A 24,264-nucleotide genomic window follows, 5' to 3' on the forward strand; every position below is an offset into this window, starting at 1 on the left:
TTAGGTGTAGATATGTGTAAAATAAACCATATTTCTTAAAGACACTACTTTCCACTGTGCGTCGGTTTTCCCAGCAGAAACACAACCCTGGGTGAGCACCTGGAACCCCCTGGAATCTTGCTACCACTTCACAGATATTAGGGTGGCCTGCAACAATACAGAACATCATTTACAGAAGCCAAATATCCTAAGCCTAACAGAAAGATTGTTCAAAAGCTTTTCATGGCCACTGCATGCTTACATCTCATTAGCCAGAGAAATGTTGAACAATGCAACTCTGCAAATATATGGCTAGAATAAGGGTCCGCATTGTTCTTCTGACTCATGAGATGTAGATTCTCATAACTCCATTCAAACATTTTCGCACTCCTGGATTTTTCTAAGACTAAAGTGTTACATTTTGGGAAGGCAACTGACAATGGAGGACTTCTATGTAATATGGTGGAAAACTGAGTGATATCATGCCGCCAATCGTTAAGTACTTCTGTCACTCATCAAGCACTATGCAAATTGTGGAGTGATGCTAAAGCTAGCCCAAGGCCATCAGAGAGCCTGCTGAAAACAAGGTGTGTGCTACTCAACTGGCAGAGAGAGAGGCCTACCAGCAGGGCAGCACTTTCATTTCTGGACCCCACCCCCAGTACACCTGCAGAACGCTCTGCAGCAGAATGCTCTCTGGTGGGGTTCCAAAATGGGGTACGTTGGGGCAGCTAAGGCTTTGCAGGATCCAAAGTCCCCTTATTTCTTCGACTCCTGTCCAAAGAAGTTCCTAAATTATGTCAGCCCTGGAGTGGTGCAGTCAGGACACAGCTTCGTCTGTATGGGCTTAATTGGGCTTAGCGAGACCTGTAGCTCAGAATGAACTTTGAATGTGACCTTAACTTTTTCAGCCCTAGCAAGTAACTTTTAGAAACTTTTCCACAGGTTTGATTAGCACATGCAACAACTGTGCAAAAGCTCCTGTGCTGTTTTATCTGTACACCTGCCTGAGGCCAGCTGCCTATACACTTTCATGGACATTGTCCTTTTCAAATGGAAGTCACTTAACTCAAGGAAGTTATCTTAGTGGAAAATCCCAGTGCATGTGAACTCGCTAAGGAGACTCCCACTTTGCAATAGTCTCATCTTTGCCAGGATTTTTGAAAAGATAACATAGTTTACCCATCAGTGATTGCTCCACTGTACTCAAAATAAAATGTCTGGGCAAATAAAAACATCTTAACGTGTTGCCAAAAAGAGTCCCGTGTCAGCACCAGTCTTTTACCTTTGGGAAGTCATTCCAAAACTGGGCAACAATCACTGCAAATGCCCTCAGTGAATCTATAAAACATATTTTCTACAGACGGAACTCAGAGAATGGCTCATCAGATGACCTTAATGCAAACATTATGCTCAAACAATCTAAACAGTTAGCTTTATGATAGTACTCAGGGAGTGAGTAAAGACTTATCTATACAAGAACTAGCGCTGACTCAATAGGATAGGTCATTTCAACTCATTCAGAGACTCCATAACCAGTATTACTTGGTCACTAAGAACATCAAGAGAGCCCTGCTGGACCAGGCCAAACACCCATCTAGACCAGCATCCTGTGCTGACAGTAGCCAACCAGATGTAGCTCAGTTGGTTACAGCTTGGTGCTGATAATGCTAAGTTTTGCAGGTTCGATCCCCATATGGGACAGCTGCATATTCCTACACTGCAAGGGGTTGAATTAGATCAGAGCTTTCAAAATCCTCAGGGTCCAATCCAACTCTACAATTCTATGATTCTAGCCTATGGGAAGGCTGCAGGCTGGATCTGAATACAATAGCATTTTCCCCACCTATGATTCCCAGTGACTGACATTCAGAAGCATGCTACTTAACCAAGCAGAAATCCCTACAAAAACATTTCCCCCTCCAGTCAGGGCCCAGGGCTTGTATCTACATGGTTGACCAAAAATTGTCCTTCAGATGTTCATTCCTCAGTCTGTAGTGTAGAGGTGGGGAACCTGTGGCCTTCCCGTTGTTGCTAGACTCCCAATTTCCATCAGTCCCAGCCAGCATGGGAGCTGGAGCCGAACAACATCCAAAGAGCCACAGGATCCCCATTTCACAACAACAACAACAACAACAACAACAACAACAACAACAACAACAACCTCTTCCATCTATTAAGGATGCATGTTTGGAAGCAGGACTGAAAATGTTCCTGGCAGCATCTGATGCTGATGACTAAACATGTTGACATCCCTGAATAGGCTGCAGCCATGTAGAAATGTGGTGCTGGCTTCTAATAATATCAGGGTGGGGGTTTTTTCCCCTGAGAAAGTACCACTATGGTCACACACAATGCAGGTAGAGTAAAATCAGGTTTTGGTAGACATGCTGTGGAAAAGATTTCAGACATTGGGTGGTGTTGTGGCACACACTCTCACATATCCATGTCCCTCACTCCCTTGGTCAGTGTTAAGCCATTACATGGTTGGCACTGGCCCTCCTGGTTAAGTATGTGGGTTGAAGCATGAGATCGGAAGTGATGGTGCATGATTTCCAAGTCTTCTTCAAAGAGTGGTTCTTTGAGGCCCAGAGAACTGAGAATGCCTCTGCTTTTCTACTCAGGAGATGTGGAAACTTGTACGAGATGGGAGAAACAGGAAGTGTGAGACAGCTGCACTTCCTGTTATCTCTGCAGCAACATCATCCATGAAGCTGCTCTCAGCTGCAGCTATCTGAAAGAGGCTGAAGACGTTAAGGTTTTCTACTGGCTTTTCATTATCTGTGAAAGATTTATTATTATGTCAGCAGCTGTAGTATTCATTTGTTTGTTTATTTAGAAGATTTATATTCTGCCTTTCAAATTATTATCAAGATGATTTACAAGCAACAGATAATAGTACCATTATCCCAAAACCCAGAAATATATACGCACAGAGACATAGAAACTCAGCAGACCTTGGTCTTCCAGTCTGGGATTACTCAATTCCTTTTCTTATTTTTTTTACCTGAGACAAATGACAGGACAGTACTCACCATTCTACGTACAGAAACCAACCAAACTGGCAACTGAATCCTACTTCAGATTCAGTGGGGGTTAGAATTCAATGGTGTGCTGTTACAAATGTTCTATCAGAGCAAATATTGCAGAACTATTTCCCCCACATGCTCTTCTAAGGGGTTCATGAGCCAATTAGGGGAGCATGGGGTGGGGGAAAAGGGGGGGAGCCCATTGCACTAGTGGAAGTCCTTATGTGAGCAGGACCAGTTAGTTCAATCCAGCCCTAAGAATGGGACATCTGAAGGCAGCAGACTAACTTTGATGCCACAGAGCAGCTCTGTCCTCCAACACCTCACAACTGCTCCCTATCCCTCAGCATCTGTTGCCCAAGGTGCCCTGTCCACACTGCCTAAAGGTAGGGCCAGTCCTGCTTCCAGTTGATGGGTTGGGCCAGAGCACATTTTCCTTCTGTTCTTAAAGTCAGCCTGACAAAGACCAGCATCCTGGGTCATGACACTGCCAGCCCCCCACACATCTGCATTGATGACCACATGCTTGAGATGTACATGATTTTGTCTCCCTGAGCTCCACCATAACTCATAACCTCTCCACTGATGTTGAGTTGTACAATAGTATTGGCAAGGCAGCTATGGCAATGGCTCGCCTCTCTGAAAGGCTATGGGAGAATGTGATGCTAATGACCAATACCAAGATGAAGGTCTACCAGGCTGGTGTGTTGAGCATGCTGCTTTATGGTAGCGTGATGTGGGCAACTTACAACCGCCAGGAGCAAAGCCTTAATGCCTTGCACATGCCCTGTGTCAGAAAGGTTTAGGGCATCACATGGCAGGACAGAGTCACACTCCTGTCTCAAAGACACTTGTTGTAAGCTTCTTTGGGGAAGCTTCTGGCAGCAAAATGCCCTATAATTTTAAATCCAATATAAAATATAAGTACTGGTGTGGAACTGGTAAGAATTTTCCATGAGTCACTGTATTCTGCCAAACATTTCTTATTCCTTAGGTAAGAATCATTAAGGCCGATCAAGTGAGTGCTTAAGCTCCGGTGTTCTATTTTTGTGGGTCAAAGTGCAACATACCTGGGAAACTGGAGACTCCGAGTTCAGTGTGTAATGATATGATAGACTGCACAGGGCTTTTGTCTCCTGATCGCCCATTGTCTTAACTGGTGTTTTAAAATATTTGACTACTTTCAGTAGCTATCTGCCAAAGCTTAAGTGTGCCAAACAATCAAAGAGACAAAAAGACCCAACTATTCCTATTAAGCAATTTGTCTGATTGTCCAAATTGACTTAGTCTAAGCAATATCAAAAGAAATCTAAGCAGGTACATTGGGAAATGCCATTTGAGTGCACGAAGAAGGCATGCAGAAAGCTCATGTTTTCTGGAGGAAAACTTTTCAAGGAACAAAAATCGAAAGAGCAATAAGTGCAACAAATGGGCAAGTTCAAGAGGACAAGACTTCCAGCCAGTTCATATGGTCTTCAGTTATTGGGATGGAAGAAAAGCATTCCCTGGTCATTTTCTTGTTTGGGGGCAGAATGTGGTGGGGGAAGAGTTAGCATTCGTGAATCAATGCCTTTTTTTCAACCTAGTCATAAGTAGACCACTGGACAAAATATTTCCTCACTATTTATGAAATTCATGTACCGTCCACAGAAAGAGTTAGTCTCAGTGATGTGGAGAGTGTTTGGTTTCATGTCTTGAAAGCACATAAATATGCTTCCCATCTGGAGGTTGATTGATATATATCGATATCAATATATTGCTATATCAATATATATTGATATAAGGAATAGTTATGTCCAATTTTACACCAGTGTAATTTAACAGTACTTTTCATCCATGTGCTTTCCTAGCTTTAGTATTTAGAAGATGCCAATATATCTAGATCTATCTCCCGCAAATTTGCATATAATCTGACACAGGGAATTTCCAGATGCAGGTAAATAGGTTTAGGACCCCCCCAAAAACCCTTAAATTTTGTGTGTGTACACACTTGTCTCTGGGAACCAGACTACACTGTCCCAACTCTTCAGAGCAGAGTGCAGGCACACCTTCTGAGGGTGTCGGATAAACTCTACTTCACCACCACACAGCAGCAACACTCGTGGGGAAAGAAGGGGCTTCTCTGTGGTGGGGTGGGGGATGTGACCTACTTTATAGTCCTCTATTTGAAGACCATCCAAAGCTAGTCCTTTTGTTTGAATAGCTGTTTGGTCCAAGTCTGACTTAATGATAAGGAGCCACAAGAAGTGAGAGCAGAGGCCTTGAGGTTGCCCATCAGTTGTTAGCACCTGGGTTGCAGATTAAGCAGGCACACATTTTCCTAGCCTTCCCTGCCATGGCAAGATTTACCAGATTGCTATTTAAAATGTATAAATCATTTCTACATTTGCATCTATACATAGAAGTAGCATATGCACACTTAATGCAAATCTGTGTCCCTGTTATGATCCTGTTTTTGGTGATGTGTATAATGACCACAACTGAGTCTTTCGTTTACACTTTTCCTCCATGTACAACTAATGGAAATTTTCCTTTGCCAGAAGGAGACCAGCTGGGTATGGGCAGGCAGTCTGACTGACAGGGCTGAGATAAGATTCTCCCTCAACACTGTGTAAAGCAATCTCATAAACTTTACATAGAAACTATATCACAAAATACAGAGTCCACACTTCAATGCACAGCTGTATACAATACACCTGTACACAATACACCTGTGTATTTAAAAGGTTTCATTGGAGTAGAAAAAAGTTTTAGATGTTTCAAGATACATTTTGTTCCTTCTGCTTTATAGGTGAAAGAACTTTACAGTAAAGAAGATCTGTTGGCTCAACCTGATCAGAGAACTTTCTGGACTAATGATGACTCAGGTAAGAATTTAGCAAGTAAAGGCATATCCTTCAGGATGCTGCAGTCAGTATTATGTTTGGATTTTTTTTTAAAAAAACACACCTGTGCAGTAATATGCATACACTGCATCCCAAACTAACATATTATCTTCTTCTTTTTAAGTGTGGTGGAAGGTTTGAGCCTGCAAAAGAGGGCTTGCATTGAGGGTTACACTACTTCAGAATAAGGATGGAAGAAAATCCCTACTGGATCAGACAAAGGGTGTCTCTAGTGCAGGATCCAGTTTCCCACAGTGGCCAACCAAATGCCTACGGCAAACTCTGCCAATCTGAGGCCTCTTTCCACGTGCTCCCCAGTAATTGATATTCAGGGGCAGACTGCTTCAATATTGGAAGCAGTGCCCCGCCACCATGACTATGAGCCATTGATAGCTTTATTCTCTGTAAATTTGTCTAGCCTCCTTTTAAGTTGGTGGCCATGCATTTTGTGGAAGAAAATTCCATACCTTAACATGCACTATGACCATTTGTATCACCTATATTCTGTCCAGCCCCATGAACCCATTAGGTTTTGGGCCCAGGATCTGTTTTAAAACTAACCATTCATAGCCCCTTATTCATAGCACCTTGGTAAGGCAGCTCACTTAGATATTTAGCAGAACAGTTGACTGGATGAATGGTCTGGTGGTTATGCAACCAATGGCAGGGTGCTCAACCCAAGCCAATAATATTTAAGGAAATCTGAAACTGAAATCTGCATAGGAGAGTGACTGGGAACACTGCTTAAAGAGAATCTCTTGGACTGATAAGGCACAATAAGGCTACTGCTAACTTAAGCAATCCGAGAAGAGTTGCTGTTTAATTGCCCATTTAGTTTATCATGTTCTAACCCTATTATGGCATTTTTACAAAAGTGCAGTAATCGACTTGAGGGCTCCAGCATTTGTTACTGTTCAGCTGATAGGCGCCAAAGTGGGTCAGTTCTAATGAACTGTATCTAATTGAAATGGTCTAGTTCACTTTAAGTCCTTAAGGCTTTGTTCACATGAGATAACTTCAGTCCTTTTTCTCCCTCTTTAGTCTGTCCCCCAGGTAGATTGCTTTACATAGGGCACCTGATTGGTGGTGGTGGTGGAGTAATTCCGGGGGGGGGGGGGATGGATTGGATCACAGCAGAGCAATATATTCATGTGAAAAAGGGTTGACGCTAAAGTCTTCTTCCCTAGCTGTATGATGACTTTCCCCTAGATCAGGGGAGGGGATTTTTTTTCCCAACTTGAGAACTACATTTCTTTCTGTGCAACCTTCTGGGGCCTTCTGGTGGTTGGCAAGGCCAGAAACAAGTCAGTGAAGCAACTAATGTTCATTTTAATTGGTACATAGGCATGTTTCTACATACAGTGGTACCTCTGGTTGCGAACGGGATCCGTTCTGGAGGCCTGTTCACAACATGAAAAGAGAGCAATCTGAAGCGCCGTATTTGCACAGGTGCGTGGCGTGATTTGGCGCTTGTGCACATGCACAAAGCACGATAGGTGAAACCCGGAAGTAACCCTTTCCGGTACTTCTGGGTTGCCATGGGAAGTAACCTGAAAGAACGTAACATGAAGCAAACGTAACCTGAGGTTTGACTGTACTTTCACACCCCTCTCTAACCTATATCCAGGCAATGGCATGTTCCATCCAGGAAAAAATGCTCAAGGAGGGTGCATGGCAGGACCAGTGAGGGGCTGTGAAGAGAGGAAGTGTGAGGCCTGGTCCTGTGGACCAGACAAAGAGGCCTGGGCAATCACCTAGAGCAGGCATCCCCAAACTCGGCCCTCCTGCTGTTTTGGAACTACAATTCCCATCATCCCTGACCACTGGTCCTGTTAGCTAGGAATGATGGGAGTTGTGGTCCCAAAACATCTGGAGGGCCAAGTTTGGGGGGGTGCCTGACCTAGAGGGATTACCGGCATCTTCATGGCACCATGTCTATGACGTAACAAAATATGCACAGATTTGGATATATATGAGACCTTTATTCCTGGGATGCAGCTGTTTGACTAAAGTCAAACATCAGGATGGTCCCGTGTGTGTGTGTGTGTGTGTGTGTGTGTGTGTGTGTGTGTGTTTAATATCCTATTCAACCTCAGTAAGTCAGGTCATACTGCATCTGTGATTGTATAGGTTGCCAGATAGCCTTGGATTATCATCTTCAGCTTCTGTTTTTTCTGGCTGCCCCATGGCTCCAGTTGAGTGTTTGCTCCCTTAGGCTCCTTGATAATGTTTCCATTTTAGTGCTTCCAGCTTGACTTTGAAGTTAACCTGTCCGCTGAATCATCCAGGGACAGGCTTGTCCCTGAACCGTTGGCAGACAGTTTCACTCCTCAGAGTGTCTTTTCCACTGGAATGGCTGGAATGCGACTTTCAGGTGGAGAGTGTTTGGATTTCTGTGTAAAGCAGCAAATAGCTGGAGAATGGTCCTGGGAGGATTTGCTGTCAGTCTAGTACTTGTAATTTTCCACAGGGATGTTCTGTATTCTGCATGCATCTGTCACATGAACTGGCAGAGTCCCTGACATTGTCTGCAAGTTCCCCGTGACTGACTGCTGTTGAAAGTTTTTATTTTATAGCATTGATACATTCCCTACCACATCTGAAAAGTTGCACCAGAAACAGCCATAGTTTGGTGGTAGGTCATATACTTGGAATGCAGATGATCCCAGATTCAACCCCTTGTGTCTCCAGTTAGGACTGGGGAAGTTGCTGCCAGGCAGTGTAGACAAGATGACACAGCACTAGATAGGCCAGTGATCCGGCTTACTGCAAGGCAATTTCCTCTGTTCCTACGTGATGGTCAGAATTGTCTTTGGCAATCCCAATATCCAGCCCCAGCCCCAGACAATATCTAAACTCCAGAGCTATTTTCACTGAAGGCTTGTCCTGCTGCCTCTGCAGGACTCTGCATTTTAGTTGGCAAATCAACTGGAAAGATGCTTCATAGGCAGGATTATTTCCAGTACACAAAACTCTTGGCTTCATTGAGAGCCATTATATTTTTAGGTGGAGACAAATGATTATAGATGCATAGAATAATAGAACGATGAGGCTCAAAGGAACTCCTTTGAATAGGAACTTGTCCAAAGCTCGGGGAGGAACAAGGAAAAAATATAGTTGTGCCATGCGAGAGATAGTATCCTTGACATCTGGTGGATTTAACAACCGCCGTTACTGATTGAAGGCCAAACTAGGCATGATATTAATAGTGCAAATGCAAAAATGTGTGAATGCCATTAATGGTCAGGAATCAGGATTTTTGTTGTTGTTATGTAAAGAGTAGCAGAGAGGAAACTTAAGCAGCCTCAGGTCTGTGAAAAGTGCAGAGGAGAAGTTCAACTCTTTATCTTTCTTTCACAATCTTGTCAAGATTGCTTCTCCAAAGCTGCTTTTTGCATTTTAAGGGAATCCTCCATTGGTGCCTCTTTTTTTTTTTTTTTTTTGGCTTCTGCATTCAGTTTGTGTCATGCGGTGTAATCTTGATGACACTAGGTTATCCATCTTGGGTGGGGGTGGGTGTGTTGGGTTACTCTTCCACCTTACAATCCTGAGATTCTAAATACCACTCAGCAGTAAATGTTTGTTTTTGCACCAGGTTGCAGGATGATCAGTGTAGTACTTAGGCAAATGAAAATCAAACGGCACGGTAATAATGAGATCCTCAAATAGTGGAAATCAATTTAGCTAACTGATAGTGGAAATCAATTTGCCATCCTTTTCATTTTGACTATCACATCCTGAGAAATATGATTGCAGGGAGATAATTGCCGTAGGAAGCCAGGCCCTTATGTGCATAGAACATAGGAGCATGTAATTACTTGCTGAGAATTAAATAGCAGCATGAATGATGCAGTGAATAATAATCTAAGACTTAACAACAGCATACCAAAAGCATGGCTACTAGGCTAGAATGGTAACGACAATTACAGGATGTTTTTCTGGCATACATCTCTTTGTCCAAAAAGACAAGATTTGTGTTGCCTTGTTTAAAATGGCAATGTCACTGGAAGTTTCCCCTCCTTCTCTTTCTCTCTCTCTTTTAACTCTGCCCCTTCACTGTGACAGCTGTGTAATTGGGGTTGGGACCATGGCACATGTGGAGGAGGTGCTGATGCCCAACCAAGGGCAGACCCTGTCCCAAAGCTGCTTTCTGTTGGAGAGTAAAGACTCCATATGTGGTGGTGAGGATTCTCCTATACAGTTGGACAAATGATTTTTGTTGGGACTGTGGCATAGGAGGATTATCACTTATCATGGTCCCTGCTTGAGTTAAAGAAAGAGATAAGCAACTTCTACTGACGCATTTAGCATCTCATGCAGTTTGGCCCTGTGTTGATTAACGAGGTGCCGTGTACTCAAGTAGTCATTAAATATAATTAAACATGCAGATTTCCAAGTGTGAAACCTTTTGAGATAAGGAAGGAAAGGGCAGGAAGGAAAGGAAACTTTACAATTTAATGAGCAATAGCTCGTCAGCATTGCTTAAAGCAAAATGGCTAACTAGTAGACTTCCAAATGTTGCTGGATTTCAGTTCCCACCATCCCTGTCCATTGACTAAGCCAGGCATCCCCAGACTCAGATCTCCAGATGTTTTACGACTACAACTCCCATTATCCCTGACCACTGGTCCTGTGAGCTAGGGATGATGGGAGTTGTAGTCACAAAACATCTGGAGGGTCAAGTTTGGGGATGTCTGGACTAAGCCAACAACATCTGGAGAGTCACAGAAAAGCCACTCCTGTTTGAAACCAGGTGTCCATCTTTAACAAATTCTTCATTCCACCAAAACACAGTAAACACTCTTAACAGAAATATGTTTGGCCTAGAGCACCACAGCTTGATCACAGACACTCCAGTAATGTCCGATTCCAGGTGCTCTCAGCACCTTCCAGCATGGCCAGTGGTCAGGAAGTATAGTAGTTGTGATCCAGCAACATTTGGAGGGTCACAGGTTCCCCACTTGGCTACTAATGGAACATTTGAGACTTTCCTTAATTTGGTTCTCTCTATTTTCAGTGGAGCTTCTTTCAGTGTAGGCTACACTGCTGCAGCAGCACATGGAATACGCATTGCCTTCTTCAGTTACAAGAATTAAAGATGCATGGTGATAACATTGCCAGTGATTTAATAACGGGACTTATCCTATCCTTGTCCTATGGCTGTAGTACTGCTGCGGTTACATTTTTCCACCAACCAGCTTGTCTTCAGCGGATCTGTGCTAACTGATGTGTGCACAGCTATTATGCGTGTGTGTTGATCCTTGTTAATAAACACTGACTAAGGTATGAATGGAAGCAATTGATGGAGGGGGGGAATTGCTCCAGGTGCAGCCAAGGTAATTGGCCCAGAGAACTGTGACCGTGTGGTTGCAACATCCAAAGGCAAACATTCCTCAAATAACTGGGTCAACACTTCAGGCATTGCCTTACTGCAAAGCTTTCGTCAGGATGACCTCAGACCGGCTGAAGCACAGTGGGCCTACGCATACTTTTCAAGTGGGAGCATGGTTTGACATACATATACATAATAAGCGTTTGTTAACAACAAAGTGGGGATCACCACAGTAGTTACAAAGGCTTATGTGAGTGCTTATGGGGGTAATTTCAGATGAGATCTGAGTGCTTTAGAAAGGGACTTAAGCAATCTCGCTTTCAGATAAGGCTCAACACGTTTTTCTGTGTTTGCTTTAGAACCCTCTTGCAAGCAGCAGAAGCATGGCTTCAAGTCTGGCTGCATAAACAAATTAACTCCTTTGAAGCTATGACGTATTTCTTGCATTTTAAACCTGGGCCCCCAGGTTTCTCTGTAGGAGAACACTTCAATCTCCCAGGACATTCTATACAAGATCTCAAAGTAGCTGTTCTATTACAAAGGAATTTCAGAAATAGACTGGAAAGAGAAGCTGCTGAATTGCAACTTATTACCAAACTTAAAACCATGGAGGGACCTGGTCTGAACAAAGACATTGGATTCTTATCTCATTATACATGACAAAGCCATTTTTCACCTTCTCACCCCTTGCTTTTTCCTGTAAGACCTATTGCAGTCGTTAAGAGTCGTCAACAGGCTCATCACAGCTATTTGCCAATCACCCAATCCCACCACCCTTCTGAGTAATACCCTTCCCCACCTTCTCACTATATAGAAGGGTCTGGTGACTTCTGTTTCAGTGTATCTGAAGAAGTGTGCATGCACACGAAAGCTCATACCAAGAACTAACTTACTTCGTCTTTAAGGTGCTACTGGAAGGAATTTTTTTATTTTGTTTTGACTATGGTAGACCCACACGGCTACCTATCTGTAACTGAGACTACTGTATTTTAATACTTTATTGGAAGCCGCCAAGAGTGGCTGGGGAGGCCCATTCAGATGGGTGGGGTATAAATAATATATTATTATTATTATTATTATTATTATTATTATTATTATTATTATTATTATTGAAGCTGATTAATTTCTCCACCTCTGGCTGAAAGGGTCCTACTATAGGTTGTGCATTCGCTCAGGGGACATGTACCTAAGGGGACATGTCTTCTGTCATCAAATCTGTTTTCCCATTTGGGTCCCCACAGATTCCCTTGGCTCCTGATGCTCAGCAGACTCATGAGGGTCTGTGTGCCTGCACAGCTCCCAGGCCTTTGTTTTGGCTGGGCTTTTGGTCCCAGTTAAAAGGCTCTGAGACAGAGGTGGTAATGGAACAACTCTCTGTCAAGCAGACGGATAGATGAGATTAGCTTCCAGTTGCACATCATTAGAGCGTCCTGCTTGAGTAATGGAATAGGTTGAATGTTCTAGCGTATGTCATTATGAGTATTGTATTTATGACATTTATTAAATGTTCATATCCTACCTTTTGAGCCATAGATCCACAAAAATCAGGAAACGAAAAGAGAGAGTAAAAAACTAGAATTCAGAAAGCATTAAAACTGCAATACAGCACAGCACAAAATGCTACAGTACACCCTGTATGTTGCACCAGGTATGACATAAGGGCTACTTCGGTGTTTGAATGTGGAGTTTCCTATACAATGTAAATTAAGGTGGAGCAATATTCCTTCTCCATGCTGTTTCAATGAAGCCTAGCAGTGGGGACTCCCTGTCTTGAGCTAATCAACTACTGTACAAGGCAGACAGTCCCTATCTCTAGCCTTTATTTTCTGAGGGAGGGGAAGAACAGGCCCATATACCTAGACTTCCATTATGCTCTGTTCTCAATTACAAGCACCGTACATTTCAGAGACTATAGACACTTCTTATATATCGTTCATGAGACTGTTCACAATACCCTGATCGGCAATTACTAATCGGCAATGAATCAGAAAGTCCATTGTAACACAGAGAAAACCTCTTTGCTAGAGCCAATTGCAAACCACATGGGCATTCCAGACCATTGTTTCCTCATGTCCATTAATAACTTTTGACAGGGAGAGAAGCTTGCAAGTGTGGGTTTTCAAATGCAGGTCCAGTTGAGACTGGCACTGATCCCCATTTCCCTTCTGAGTCTTCCATTGTTTGGCAAAAGATTCCTGCATTGCAGGGGGTTGGGCTAGATGATCCCTTAGGGTGTCTTCCAACTCTACAATCCTACGATTTACAAAATTCTCCACTTGGAAGCCCCCTAAGGGCTGGGTCATGCAGGCAGCAAACAGACCATCACCTCTGGGAGTGCACCAGGTCACCACCAGGTCACAATTCTCTGATAACTGCAGCTAGTTTAACAACCAACAGTAAGGGAATATTGGAGCAATATTGAAAGTATCAGATACTTTTTAACTACAGGTCACGCCAGCTAAGAGATGCTGTAATTTTCCGTGTTGGGAAATTACTTTCTCCTAGTTCAGAGACTCTTCACTTTATGATCCTGCACTTCCAATCCCCTGGCATTAAAGCTTCTTATTGACAGTGCCATAAACCCACGATATGGCCAGCAGCAAACTGAAATACTGTAAAATAGGTAGCAAATTTATCTCTGGCAAAATATGGCACTCAAATCAGATCCATAGAAGCTTTCCCAGCCAATATCAATCTCCTTGCTGGAGAAGTGTCCAGCAGTCTTTTGGCAGCCTCCTGCTATTGCAATAATTAAATCGATTATTATTAAATCTATTAAATGTGTCCTATTTATTGTCAACAGCTTACATGTACACTGCCAGATCCATTCTGCAGCTTAGGCAAAGCAGTGAAAATGAGGCCAGCAGTCTCAGTATGCTAAACAGGTCTAGGAACCACAAACCACCCAGGCTGTTAGTTGAGATTAATTCTTCCCATCAAAATCAATGGAACTTCACTTAGCTCTGTGACTGATTTGTCACATTTATTTCAATGGGGTCAAAGTGCTGCTAAATTATTCTGCATCCAAACCTTGTTAGTTTGAGGCCATTACTTGCAAGTAGGCCCACTGATTCCAGGGGGGATTTATTTCCACACACCAAAAAAAAAACACAAACCCACAGCCTAAGCCAAAGGGCACTTAATGTGGAAACAAATTGCTTTCCGATCAGTGGGACTTGCTTACATGTAACGGGGTCTAATCCAACAGAAACAAGAACAAAATCATAACTAAGATCCCTTTGAGAGCAAATGTTTGGGACATTAGTCATGACTCTCTTTAAGTTGCTGGTTTGGACTGCTGGTGTCCTGGCATACTTATCTGGAAGCAATACATTCTTCTGGAATTAATGGGTCTTACTTCTATGTAAACATTTTCAGATTGGGGATCTACTGGTGTAAACTCAGTGCTTTGGCTTAAATGGATATTTGGCTTGCAGGAGCATCAGTCCTCAGGCCTTTGAAAAGAGCTGTTGCATATGAAGCCCGATTTGTGACATGACACAGACAGACCAGTTGGATGAAGCTATGTATAGATACATCTATGCTAGGTGCTTTGTAACAAGAACCACCACCACATACCTCAGAGTGATTTGCTGAGGCTAGCAAGAGCTTGCACCTCTGCCAGTGGTACATTTAGGTACCTGTCTTTGCATCTACTTGGGGGGTTACGGAGTCAAATCACAATACTGGCAAATCACCATTACCAGTTAAGACGTCCTTGATTACTACATTGTCTCCTATAAGCACCTGTCATTGTTACCACCCATCGATCTATGCAATTCTAAGCATATTTTACTCAGAAGTAAGTCTTGCCGTGTTTTACAGAGCTTATCCCCCAATAAGTGTGGTTAGAATTGGAACATTACAGAAAATCAAGCCATCAAAATAACCTGGAAACGTGGTCTTGCATGCAAAAGCTGTTAGTCTTAATACTTCTATGGTAACCATAAACCTTGCAGAGGGGGCTACTTCTACTATCACTGTATAGCACTGATCCTGCTGGCCTATTTGGTCAGCACAGAGGTTCAATGCAACACTGTGTTAGGCAGGTGCCACTGGTTTCAATCCCATACATTTCTACGAAATAATAGTGGGGCTGGGAGAAACATTAGCGAGCCACTTCTGGTCCGTGATGGGCTACTGGTCTAACTCAGCATGTCTTGGGTTCATGCGATTACCCCGAGGAAGGCACGCAGCTAATGCAAACCATCGCTACGCTGATCCACGCGCCAGAATGCTAGGGCAGAGAGGATGCTGAAGTCCCGAAAATAAATTGCCCTGCGCCTCCTTCCTTTGTAGCATTATTTGGGGACGGAGGGAGGAGCACTTCCTGTGCTTCTGGGTCAGTTAGTCCCAGCAGCAGCCTGGGAAGCTTCCGGACTCAGACATTTCCTAACTGTGCTGCAGGCCGTCGTGCAAAGCGAGGACCTGAACCACCCCTCATCTCAGGGACACAGCCTGCCAACTGCAGGTGCCAAGAGTTTCAAAGTGCCTTTGATCTGCCGGCTGTAGCCTTCGTACAGATAGCAGCAGGGCTGCCGCGTTCTCGAATCGTAAGGGGGCAGGGGCTTTAAAACGAGGGGCGCGCCCGTCCCTTCCAAATGGGGACACGGCGTGGTTTCCTCGCTGCAGGGAGTCCACGGTGGGAGCTCTTTAAAGCGCCCTTCCCCCTCCTCTACCACGAGAAAGGGAAGTGAGCTCGAGCGCCCCCTAGTCGCCGATTCCACACTTAAGCTACAGGAGCTTAGGGACGACCGCCCCGTCGGAGGCTATTAACCCTTTTCTTTCTTTCTTTCTTTCTTTCTTTCTTTCTTTCTTTCTTTCTTTCTTTCTTTCTTTCTTTCTTTCTTTCTTTCTTTCTTTCTTTCTTTCTTTCTTTCTTTCTTTCTCCCCCTCCCCTCCCCCCCCTCTCCCTCCTGTGAGTTTGTGGAGCAGAGACGTCAGAGGGATGCAGGCGAGGCGCAAGCGGCGGGGAAAGCCCTCCCTGCAATAGCTGTCGCTTTCCTTTTCGGAAGCGCTTAGGTGCCAGGATCTGCGGGCGAGGTATGGGGGCGCCGGCTCCAACCTCCACACGCCCCTCCGTTGGCCGGGCTGAGAGGAAAAGGCTGCCAGTCTCCGCGCAGCTTGCCTCCTTTCCTGCGCAAGCGACATGTGTGCAGCAGGAGCCCGGCTGTCTCCCGCCGCTGCTATATAGAGGAAAAGGGGGGAAGTGGAGCGGACGGCTGGGCGGGCGGGAAGGGAAGCGGAGAGGAACTCGGCCGGACGCCGCCTGATGCTGCCGTCGCCGTCCAGCGCAAATCTGACGCGGGGACGAAGCAGAAGAGGCAGGCGGGCAGGAGGGCGATGTCTCACCGCATTGCCTTTGGCCTGCCCCCTCCTTAAGCCTTCAAGCTTCCAGTGAGACGATACCCATCCCCCACCTACCCAACTCCTCAACTCATTTCAGCTCATCTGGGGGATCGCCTGCCTGATTCTTCCCTACAATGATCCACGACGGTTAAAAAAGCAAAACAAAACACCAGATTGCCTCCACATCCCCATCCTTGAACCCTTAGCCAGCGTTCCCAGACCACATCAGAGGTGGGGAACACAAAAAAGCCAGCGTGGGGAAGTGGTTCGAGTGTCGGGGACTATGAAATTGGGAGACCAGGGTTCAAATCCCCACTGGGCCGCGGAGCTCCCTGAGTGACCTTCGGGCCAGTCACTGCCTCTCAGCCTAACCTGCCTCGCAGGGTTGTTGCAGAGCGGGCCAGGACAGAACCATGTACAGTACCACATTTGGAGCAGAGGTGGGGTATATAAATGCGATTAAACAAGCAAGCAAGAGAATGGCCAATGGCCCATCTAGTCCAGTGTTTCTGTCTTCACAGTGGCCAGCCAGATACCAGTGGGAAACCCTGCAAACTGGGATGTTGCTGGGCTGCAAATCTGTCTTGATGGTTTTTAACATCGCATGTAAATAGTTTGCTGTGAAGGGCTGGCAAAAGATCTTAATGATAACAAGAATGGCAAATGTTCAGGAGCCCGGCTGCCTCTACTCCTCCTCCTATTCTTCTTCCCATAATCTTATGGCCACTGGCTAGGGCTGGAGAGAACTGATGTCCAACCATACCTGGAGGGCACAGGCAGGGACATTAAAGAAGTCACGCGGGCATTTTGGGATCGCAGACGCAGGCTCCTCCTCCCTCTGTGTTTTCTTCCCTCCTTCCTTCCCAAATTTTTGTTTTGATTCAAGTCTCCTGCTGCATCAATTAAAAGAGACCGGCATTTCTAGTTGCCGCGCTGGGTGTGTGTTTGTGTGTGGGCATGTTTCTCTCTGTGTGTGTACACATACAGTATATATATAATAAGCAAGTGTTGACTTCAGTCAGTCTCAGGGTTTATGTTGCAACAACGTGGCTCTTGTTGAACTTTAGTTCTCTGGTATGTAAATCACCTTTAATACGAGGTTCATAAACTGGGCAGCCAGATCAGCTCGTTTCCTTTATTTCATTGCCCGCCTCCCTGCAAGCTGACGGAGAGCCGGACGGCCCAAAGAAGGAGACGCTTTTTGGTTGGGAATTACAATACAACAAAGCCCGAGGATTTAGAACAGGGTTGCCGAAACTGCGGCTCCTGGCACTTGTGGTGGGATCTTGAGGAGCAGGCAGAGAGGAAGAGGCAAATACCATGAGAGGGAAAGAAGAAAAGTCTTCGCTGAAAGGTTGGTCGAATTAACATTATATATATTTTTTCCGCGGTGGGAAACTTTCACAACAACTAGGGAAGGAAGAGAGCGCTTGAATCTCGAGTTGAGATGGACACTTTTAGATTGTCCCTCTCTATAAAATAGTCCTATCAGATGCGGCTGGAGATAAGGGCTGGAGGCTCAATTGTTTTCTGGGTGCGCTGATAAGATTAGCTCCGAGGCAATCTCTGAAAGAGCAGGAGGAGGGGGAGTGGATGGACAGAGCTGTGTAAAAACCATGGTTTTGTATGCCAGAGGCTTAAGTCTTACGGGAAAACTGCCTGTAGGTCATTCCTTGGCAAATCCATAGGAATGTTGCCTTGAACTCGCTTTGCTTGTGCGGGCTTCCCTGAAAGGTGGCTTGTCAAAGAGGACGAAGGAGTGGAACAATGGCTTGGATGTCTCAGTGCAACTTAAATGTTTGGGGGAGGTGGTTTTGCGGAGTGGGGGGCAGGTATTACAGCAGGGCTTCTTTCCAAGTGCATCCTTCCAAGGATGTAGTGAATACCATAGGATGTGTTCTCCCAAGGCCATTCGTGCATCAAAGCTGGCTGGCAGACCGCAGAAGCTCTCCAGGGATTCTGACAATTCCTCCCCCAAACCCAACCCTACCTAGAGATGCTGCGGGGACTGAATCTGGGACCTTCTGAATGCAAATCTTGAGCTCCCGGTAGAGACGGCTCACCAGGGCAGCTGGCTTGCTTCACCCAGCCACCTGCCACAGGACTAATGTTGTGGGAGCACAAATGATGCTGAAGAATGTGGTGCTATGAGGATGAGAACGACCTTGGCTGGCTCAGTGACATTAGATGAGAAGCGTCGTGGCTCATGCTGGGAATGCAGAATCTGGCTCCGGGTTCGATTCCTGGCATATCCTGCGAATGTAAGAAGCGCCCTTCCACGTCCGGCCACTGGCCTAGATCTAGCCCGCCATCCTGTTCCCAGACTGGGGGAGCAGACACCTATGCAAAGCCCCCGGGGGCAAGCAGGGCCTGAGAAGGACGACAGCGATTCCCAGCAACTGGTATCCGGAGGCGAGCTGCCTCCAACAGGGGAGGCAGAAGAGTTCAGCCACCGTGGCTAGCAACCGCTAGTGAACTGGCCAAAACACCATCCCAGTTGGCAGGCATTTCCGGTTAAGCAGATCACATGGGCAGATTGACTGGGGGTCCCAAGCAGAGACCATGAGTCTGACCCTATATATATATATACTATAGCAGCTTCTTGTGTGGTCAAGCAGGCGAAAAGTGGCCAAGGCGCGGGGGGGGGCGCACAGAGGAGACTCTTCGGCATCATGTGCCACCTGATCGCTAGAACAGCATAACTGAATGAAGCCGCGAATGAATGGGTCTTGCAGCGGCTGCGGAGGAGCAGTTTCGCCGGGTTCAGGCAAGGAGGAGCCAAAGCGGGGACTTGAGCGCATGCGCGTTGCGGGAAGTCCGAGGCGCCGCCGCCCCTTCGAGCTGCTGGCGATGCGAGGCTTGTAAAGTTTGCAAGAAAGGCTGTGTGTCGCCGGGGGCTCCCGGGTGCTGCCCTGCCACTGCTGGCGGAGGAAAAGGCCGCGGGGACATACAGTATGTGTAATGGAAAGGAGCTGAGGAAGCGGTAGATCAGGGTTGAGTTCCACGGGGGATCTCGTTATTGTTATTATTATTGTTAATAATCAAAGCTGCGGTGTTATAAAGGAGGAATAAAGCAGGACTGGTCCCCGGCTTTTTCCTACAGCCCGAATTCTTGAAGGATTCGAGTCGAAAGGTTTTGTATGAGTGTTTTTTAAAAAAATAAAAAATAAATCAACGGATTATCCAAACTGCAACTTTTGCAATCTTGCGTCAGCCAAGTCAACTGGCAGCCCGTGGGAGTCGCACAGGCCCGAGGCGCTTCCGCCCAGCCCTTTTGTTGGGGTGTTAATTCTAGATCCGGCGTGGAAGAGCCCTACCCGCCCACCCCGCTTCCAACTCGTGCTTTCTGTTTAGGATTTTTGGGTTCTGCAAACCATCCGCCCCAGCTTTGAAACAGGACAGTCGGGGAAAACAATGTTGTAGTGGGCGCGCAGAGGCGCGCGCAGGAAATCGTGCGCGAGCCGGGGGAGCTAGGAAGGGGGAAGGACGGAGGCGGGGCTTATCCAATAAAAATCAAAACCGCGGAAAAACGAGCAGCGTTCAGGGACCAAAAAATAGTGGATTCCAGGGATCCAGTTGGTATCAATCAGTTTAGTATGTTCGACCCCGAGAGTAATCTAGTCCAACCCCTTGCAGTGCAACCATCTCAACACGTGGTTCCCCATCCAGTTTGAAACAATATCGCACCCTGCTTAGCTTTAGCAAATGTGCTTTGCAGTTTTATTGCGGCATCAAAGTCCCCTTGGACTGGTGGGTAGGCGGGCGGGCTTCCTCCCGAGTCATCCTGCCTGGATTGCACTTGCAGGCCTGTCCGTTCGCTGAGGGTCTTGCATCGCAGATAATACATTTAAGTGATAGGAAAAGAGAAAGGAGAAGGTGGCGACCTTTTAATATATTGCAGGGGAACGATGGGAAGGCTACTACTTAAAAAATAATAATGAGCTAAATAAGCAGACGAGCTCTTGATCAGAAGCTTGCCTCTCTCCCAGTGCCCAAAGGTATTATTATTATTATTATTATTATTATTATTATTATTATTATTATTATTATTATTATTATTATTATTATTTTGTGTCTTGAATTGATTCGTGTTGCATTTATCAGTGGGGTGGAATGTAACAACAATCGGGTCGGAAGGCGGTGCCCCCCCCTCTCGCCGCTACGTGGGAGGTGGTCTCAGCTCCAAGCTCGCCGCTCGCTCTCCGCGCCCCGTTCCCCTCCCCGCAATATGTTACGAGTGCCGTCCGTTGCGTGCCACCGCCGGTGCTTCAGGTCACCGGTGGGCGGCGTCCCGGCCAACTCCATTCATAAACACGCCTCACGTGTTCCGCAACGCTGCTGCGGAGACGGGCATAAATAAATAAACGGGCCATCCGGGCACAGAGTGTTCTCAAACAATTGTGCAAATGAAGAAAAAGAAAAAGAAATCGTTGCAGCCTGAGTCAGCTCCCCCCTTCCTCTTTCTCTCCCCGTTGCTTTTGCAAATGTGGAGATTTCCATCATCTCCTTCCATGAGATGGCATTTCTCTTTCGTTTTTAAACATTATTATTACGCACGCACACGCGCCCAATATTTTTAAGGCGCTTTCAGCAATATCCCGGCCAATCGGTTTCTGGGGTCTCGCCTGGAAGGGGCGCTTGTTTGTGGGATTGAGGAAGCAGCGGCAGGAAACAAGAGTGTCCCCCCCCCCCAAGTCACTCCCTGCGGAAAGGCCATTGCTTATCGGCCTTCACCCCAGACGTCAGAGGTTCTCCTTTAGATCCTCTCTGGGGGGCTCTCTCCGGTTCCCTTTGCTTCACTTGGACCTGGGGGTGGGGAGGCTGCCATAAACTTAACATCTGCAGATGTGAGACGGAGAAGGAACCGCCGGGGCTACAGGGAACGGGAAAGACCGGGGCTTCTGGCCGGGATCCGGGTAAGAAAGTCCTGCGCAGCGCCAGGGCCCTTTACAGCTCTGCTTGCGTCTCTCTCCCTTCCTTGTGTTGGGGCTGCTTGCAGGGTGAAGGGAGAGAGATTCTCTCTCCTCCCCGCTATGAGGCTCCGAGGAGCTCCTGCTTGACTGGCAGCCGCCTCCGGACGCCTCCCTTCGGCCCAGGATTCCTTTGGAGCCGCGTGGTTGGAGCCTCCCGGCGCTTGCCAGCCAAGGCAGCCCCTGGACAGCCCCGTCCCGCCGCGACGCTCCCTGGCGATTAATAAATACCATCTGGTAAAAGCAGGAACCGTGTGACTCCAGCGGTTTCTGTTTCGCAGTCTGAACGGCAGTGGAGTTGCTTTGAGGTGGTTTTATAAAGAAAAGGGCAAGGGAGGGAAGGGAGGGTGGAAACAGACAGAAGAAGTTCAGAGACTCCTCAAAAGCAGCCCTGTCTGCTCTCTGCGGCTCAGATCCGCAAGGCGTATTTTCTCAAGAGTAGGAAAAGTTTCTGCCTGCCTTGATGGAGGAATCCAGAGGCACAGGACCTTCCGACCTAATGGGATTCCTTCTTTGCTCTCATTGCCTTAGATTAAGGAGATTTCTTCCTATGTAGGTGTGCCATAAATAGCACACCTTGGAGGGAATGCCGCCGGATTAATGCTAAGGAGGAGGGCAGGGCTGAACGTCTAAGGATGCCCCGGCCTGCCTGGAAGTCACAGCTCTCGGGAAACCCCGGTGTCTAATTCTGTGTGTGTGTTTGTGTGTGTGGATTAGCTGTGGTTGTCCACTGATTCACAGAACATCTAAATATGTTCAAGGACACCCTTGGTTACTGCTTTATATAATAACTGTACGGATACTTTTTATATAAAAAAGTTTCTGGGGGCTAAGTAAGGTCGCGAAGGGCATCCTTCTCCGTGTGGATTTAACCATAATAGATTAAAAATGGAAATTCCACGTCCAGGGGCTGTATGTACCTTCCGATTATCAGGTTGGGAGGGGGGAACGACCTGGAGATGGCTCTCCCAATCCCCCCCCCCCGCCCTCGGCGCCTCTTGCGGGAGACAGGGCTGAGTGTCGCAACGGAAATGCCTTTGTTCTTATCTCTGGAACAAATCGATCCTTGGATGAGGTCCATCTCGGACCTGGGGGTGTCTGAAAAACCAAGGCTAGCCTATCCCGCGGCGGGTCTCTCTGTGGAAGTGTAAAGAGTGGCAAAAATGGGACTTCCTTTGCGCGTTATGGTGGCCTTGAGGAACAAGGCAGGTACATTTAAAGGACAAAAAAAGGGGGGCTGCTGGCCAAGGCTAATTTAGCGCCTTCGAGGGTCAGCGACCTCCTGGGCACATCTCTTAACTCACACGGGTGGACGAGTGCGGGGAGGGGGCCCCACAAGGACGCAGCAAGTGCCCTGAGCGCCTTGGCAAGGCAAAGAGCGGAGTTCTAATTCTGACGTGCAATAAATCAGTACATAAAAATAGGGCAGGCATCTCTCTCCAAGGTTTGTTTGCAACCCCAGAGCTTTGTTGCATTGTCTTTCCCTCTCTAGAACCGCTGCCAATTAATCCCGCTGCAATTTGCTGAGGGTGAAAAAGGATAAAGGGGGGGGGGCTGGTGCGTGGTAGCTGGCGGGCTTCTTCCTCTCCACCCGGCTTGCGAGACTCCTTTCTAACGTCAAGGGAGGGGAACATGTCATGGGGAAGGGAAGGGCCGGGCGCCAGGCCTGCATGTCTCCCGGCAGCTCCGGGCGCCTGGGGCGGGGGGAGAGCGAGACTCTTCCTCATTGCTCCCCTCTGGCTCCGCCCCTCCTTCCTCTCCGCCTGGGCTGTCGCCGAGGCCGCGCCTATATAAAGCCCCGGGGCGAGCGGCGGAGCGGCAGACGCGAGCTGACTCAACAGGGTGAACCATCTTGACACTGCGCGCTTTACCCCCGCTGCTAATTCCCTAACTCGGAAGCAGAGCAAGCAACAAGCCACAGCTAGCTGCCTGGAAGGGCGCTCGCCCATCCACTCTTATCCCTCGCGCATCTGCTTGGATTATTTTTCTTCCCAACACTGAGAAACCTAGAAAGTCCGCGATGACGGTCAAAGCCGAAGCTTCGGGATCCACGCTAACGTATTCCAAGATGAGAGGGATGGTGGCAATACTGATCGGTGAGTGGGAACGACGAGGAGATAGCGATAGAGAAAAAGAGCATAAAACAGCGTGCGCCCTCCTGATTGTAACCGTGTTGTAGGAGGCTCTCTTGTTGTATTCAAGGGATGGAGAGGGCGCGCGTGTGCATTAATTAAATAAAAGAAAGGAAAGAAGATGGGGAATTAATCTGTAACAACCCCCTTCTCTCTTGTGATTGTTTGCAGCTTTCATGAAACAGAGACGAATGGGGCTGAATGACTTCATTCAGAAGATAGCCACCAACTCCTACGCATGCAAACAGTAAGTATTTTTTGTGGGTTGTGTTTTTTCTTACTCCCTTCTGCAGAAATTGCCTGGGAAATGCATGGAACTTCGTTCTAAAATTTAACAGAATGAGAAATTATATAAATCCTTTCAGCGAGAGATAGTTGAAATATTTTTTTTGTTAAATTAAAAAATGTTTACAGTATCATGCATGCCTACTCAGATGTAAATTTCAGAAATTTCAGTGGGACTTACACTCCTAAGTATACTTATAGAAAGGAACTTTAGTGACACCTGTGTGGTAGAAGCGGGTGTCATTAAAGCTGCAATCCTATATGCACTTTGGAATAGATCTTATTGGGCTCACTTTTTAGTAG

At 46.5% G+C, this 24,264-nt stretch overlaps 1 protein-coding gene across 4 annotated transcripts in view; it reads left to right on the forward strand.

Moving 5' to 3' along the window:
• The window catches only part of SGK1 (serum/glucocorticoid regulated kinase 1), a 75,510-nt gene that overhangs the window by 45,246 nt on the left and 6,000 nt on the right, over nt 1-24,264 (forward strand). Inside the window, exons 3-4 of one of the 4 annotated variants that reach the window (XM_079970672.1) lie at nt 5,800-5,875; nt 23,848-23,923. In XM_079970672.1, coding sequence (XP_079826798.1) covers nt 5,800-5,875; nt 23,848-23,923 — 152 coding nt within the window. Of the gene's footprint in view, nt 1-5,799; nt 5,876-17,725; nt 17,929-21,363; nt 21,491-23,351; nt 23,641-23,847; nt 23,924-24,264 lie in introns of those variants that run through there. The other 3 variants (XM_079970674.1, XM_079970675.1, XM_079970673.1) reach the window with 3 other exon arrangements.

Source organism: Podarcis cretensis (genome assembly GCF_951804945.1).
Source record: "Podarcis cretensis genome assembly, chromosome: 3".
NCBI classification, from domain to species: domain Eukaryota; kingdom Metazoa; phylum Chordata; class Lepidosauria; order Squamata; family Lacertidae; genus Podarcis; species Podarcis cretensis.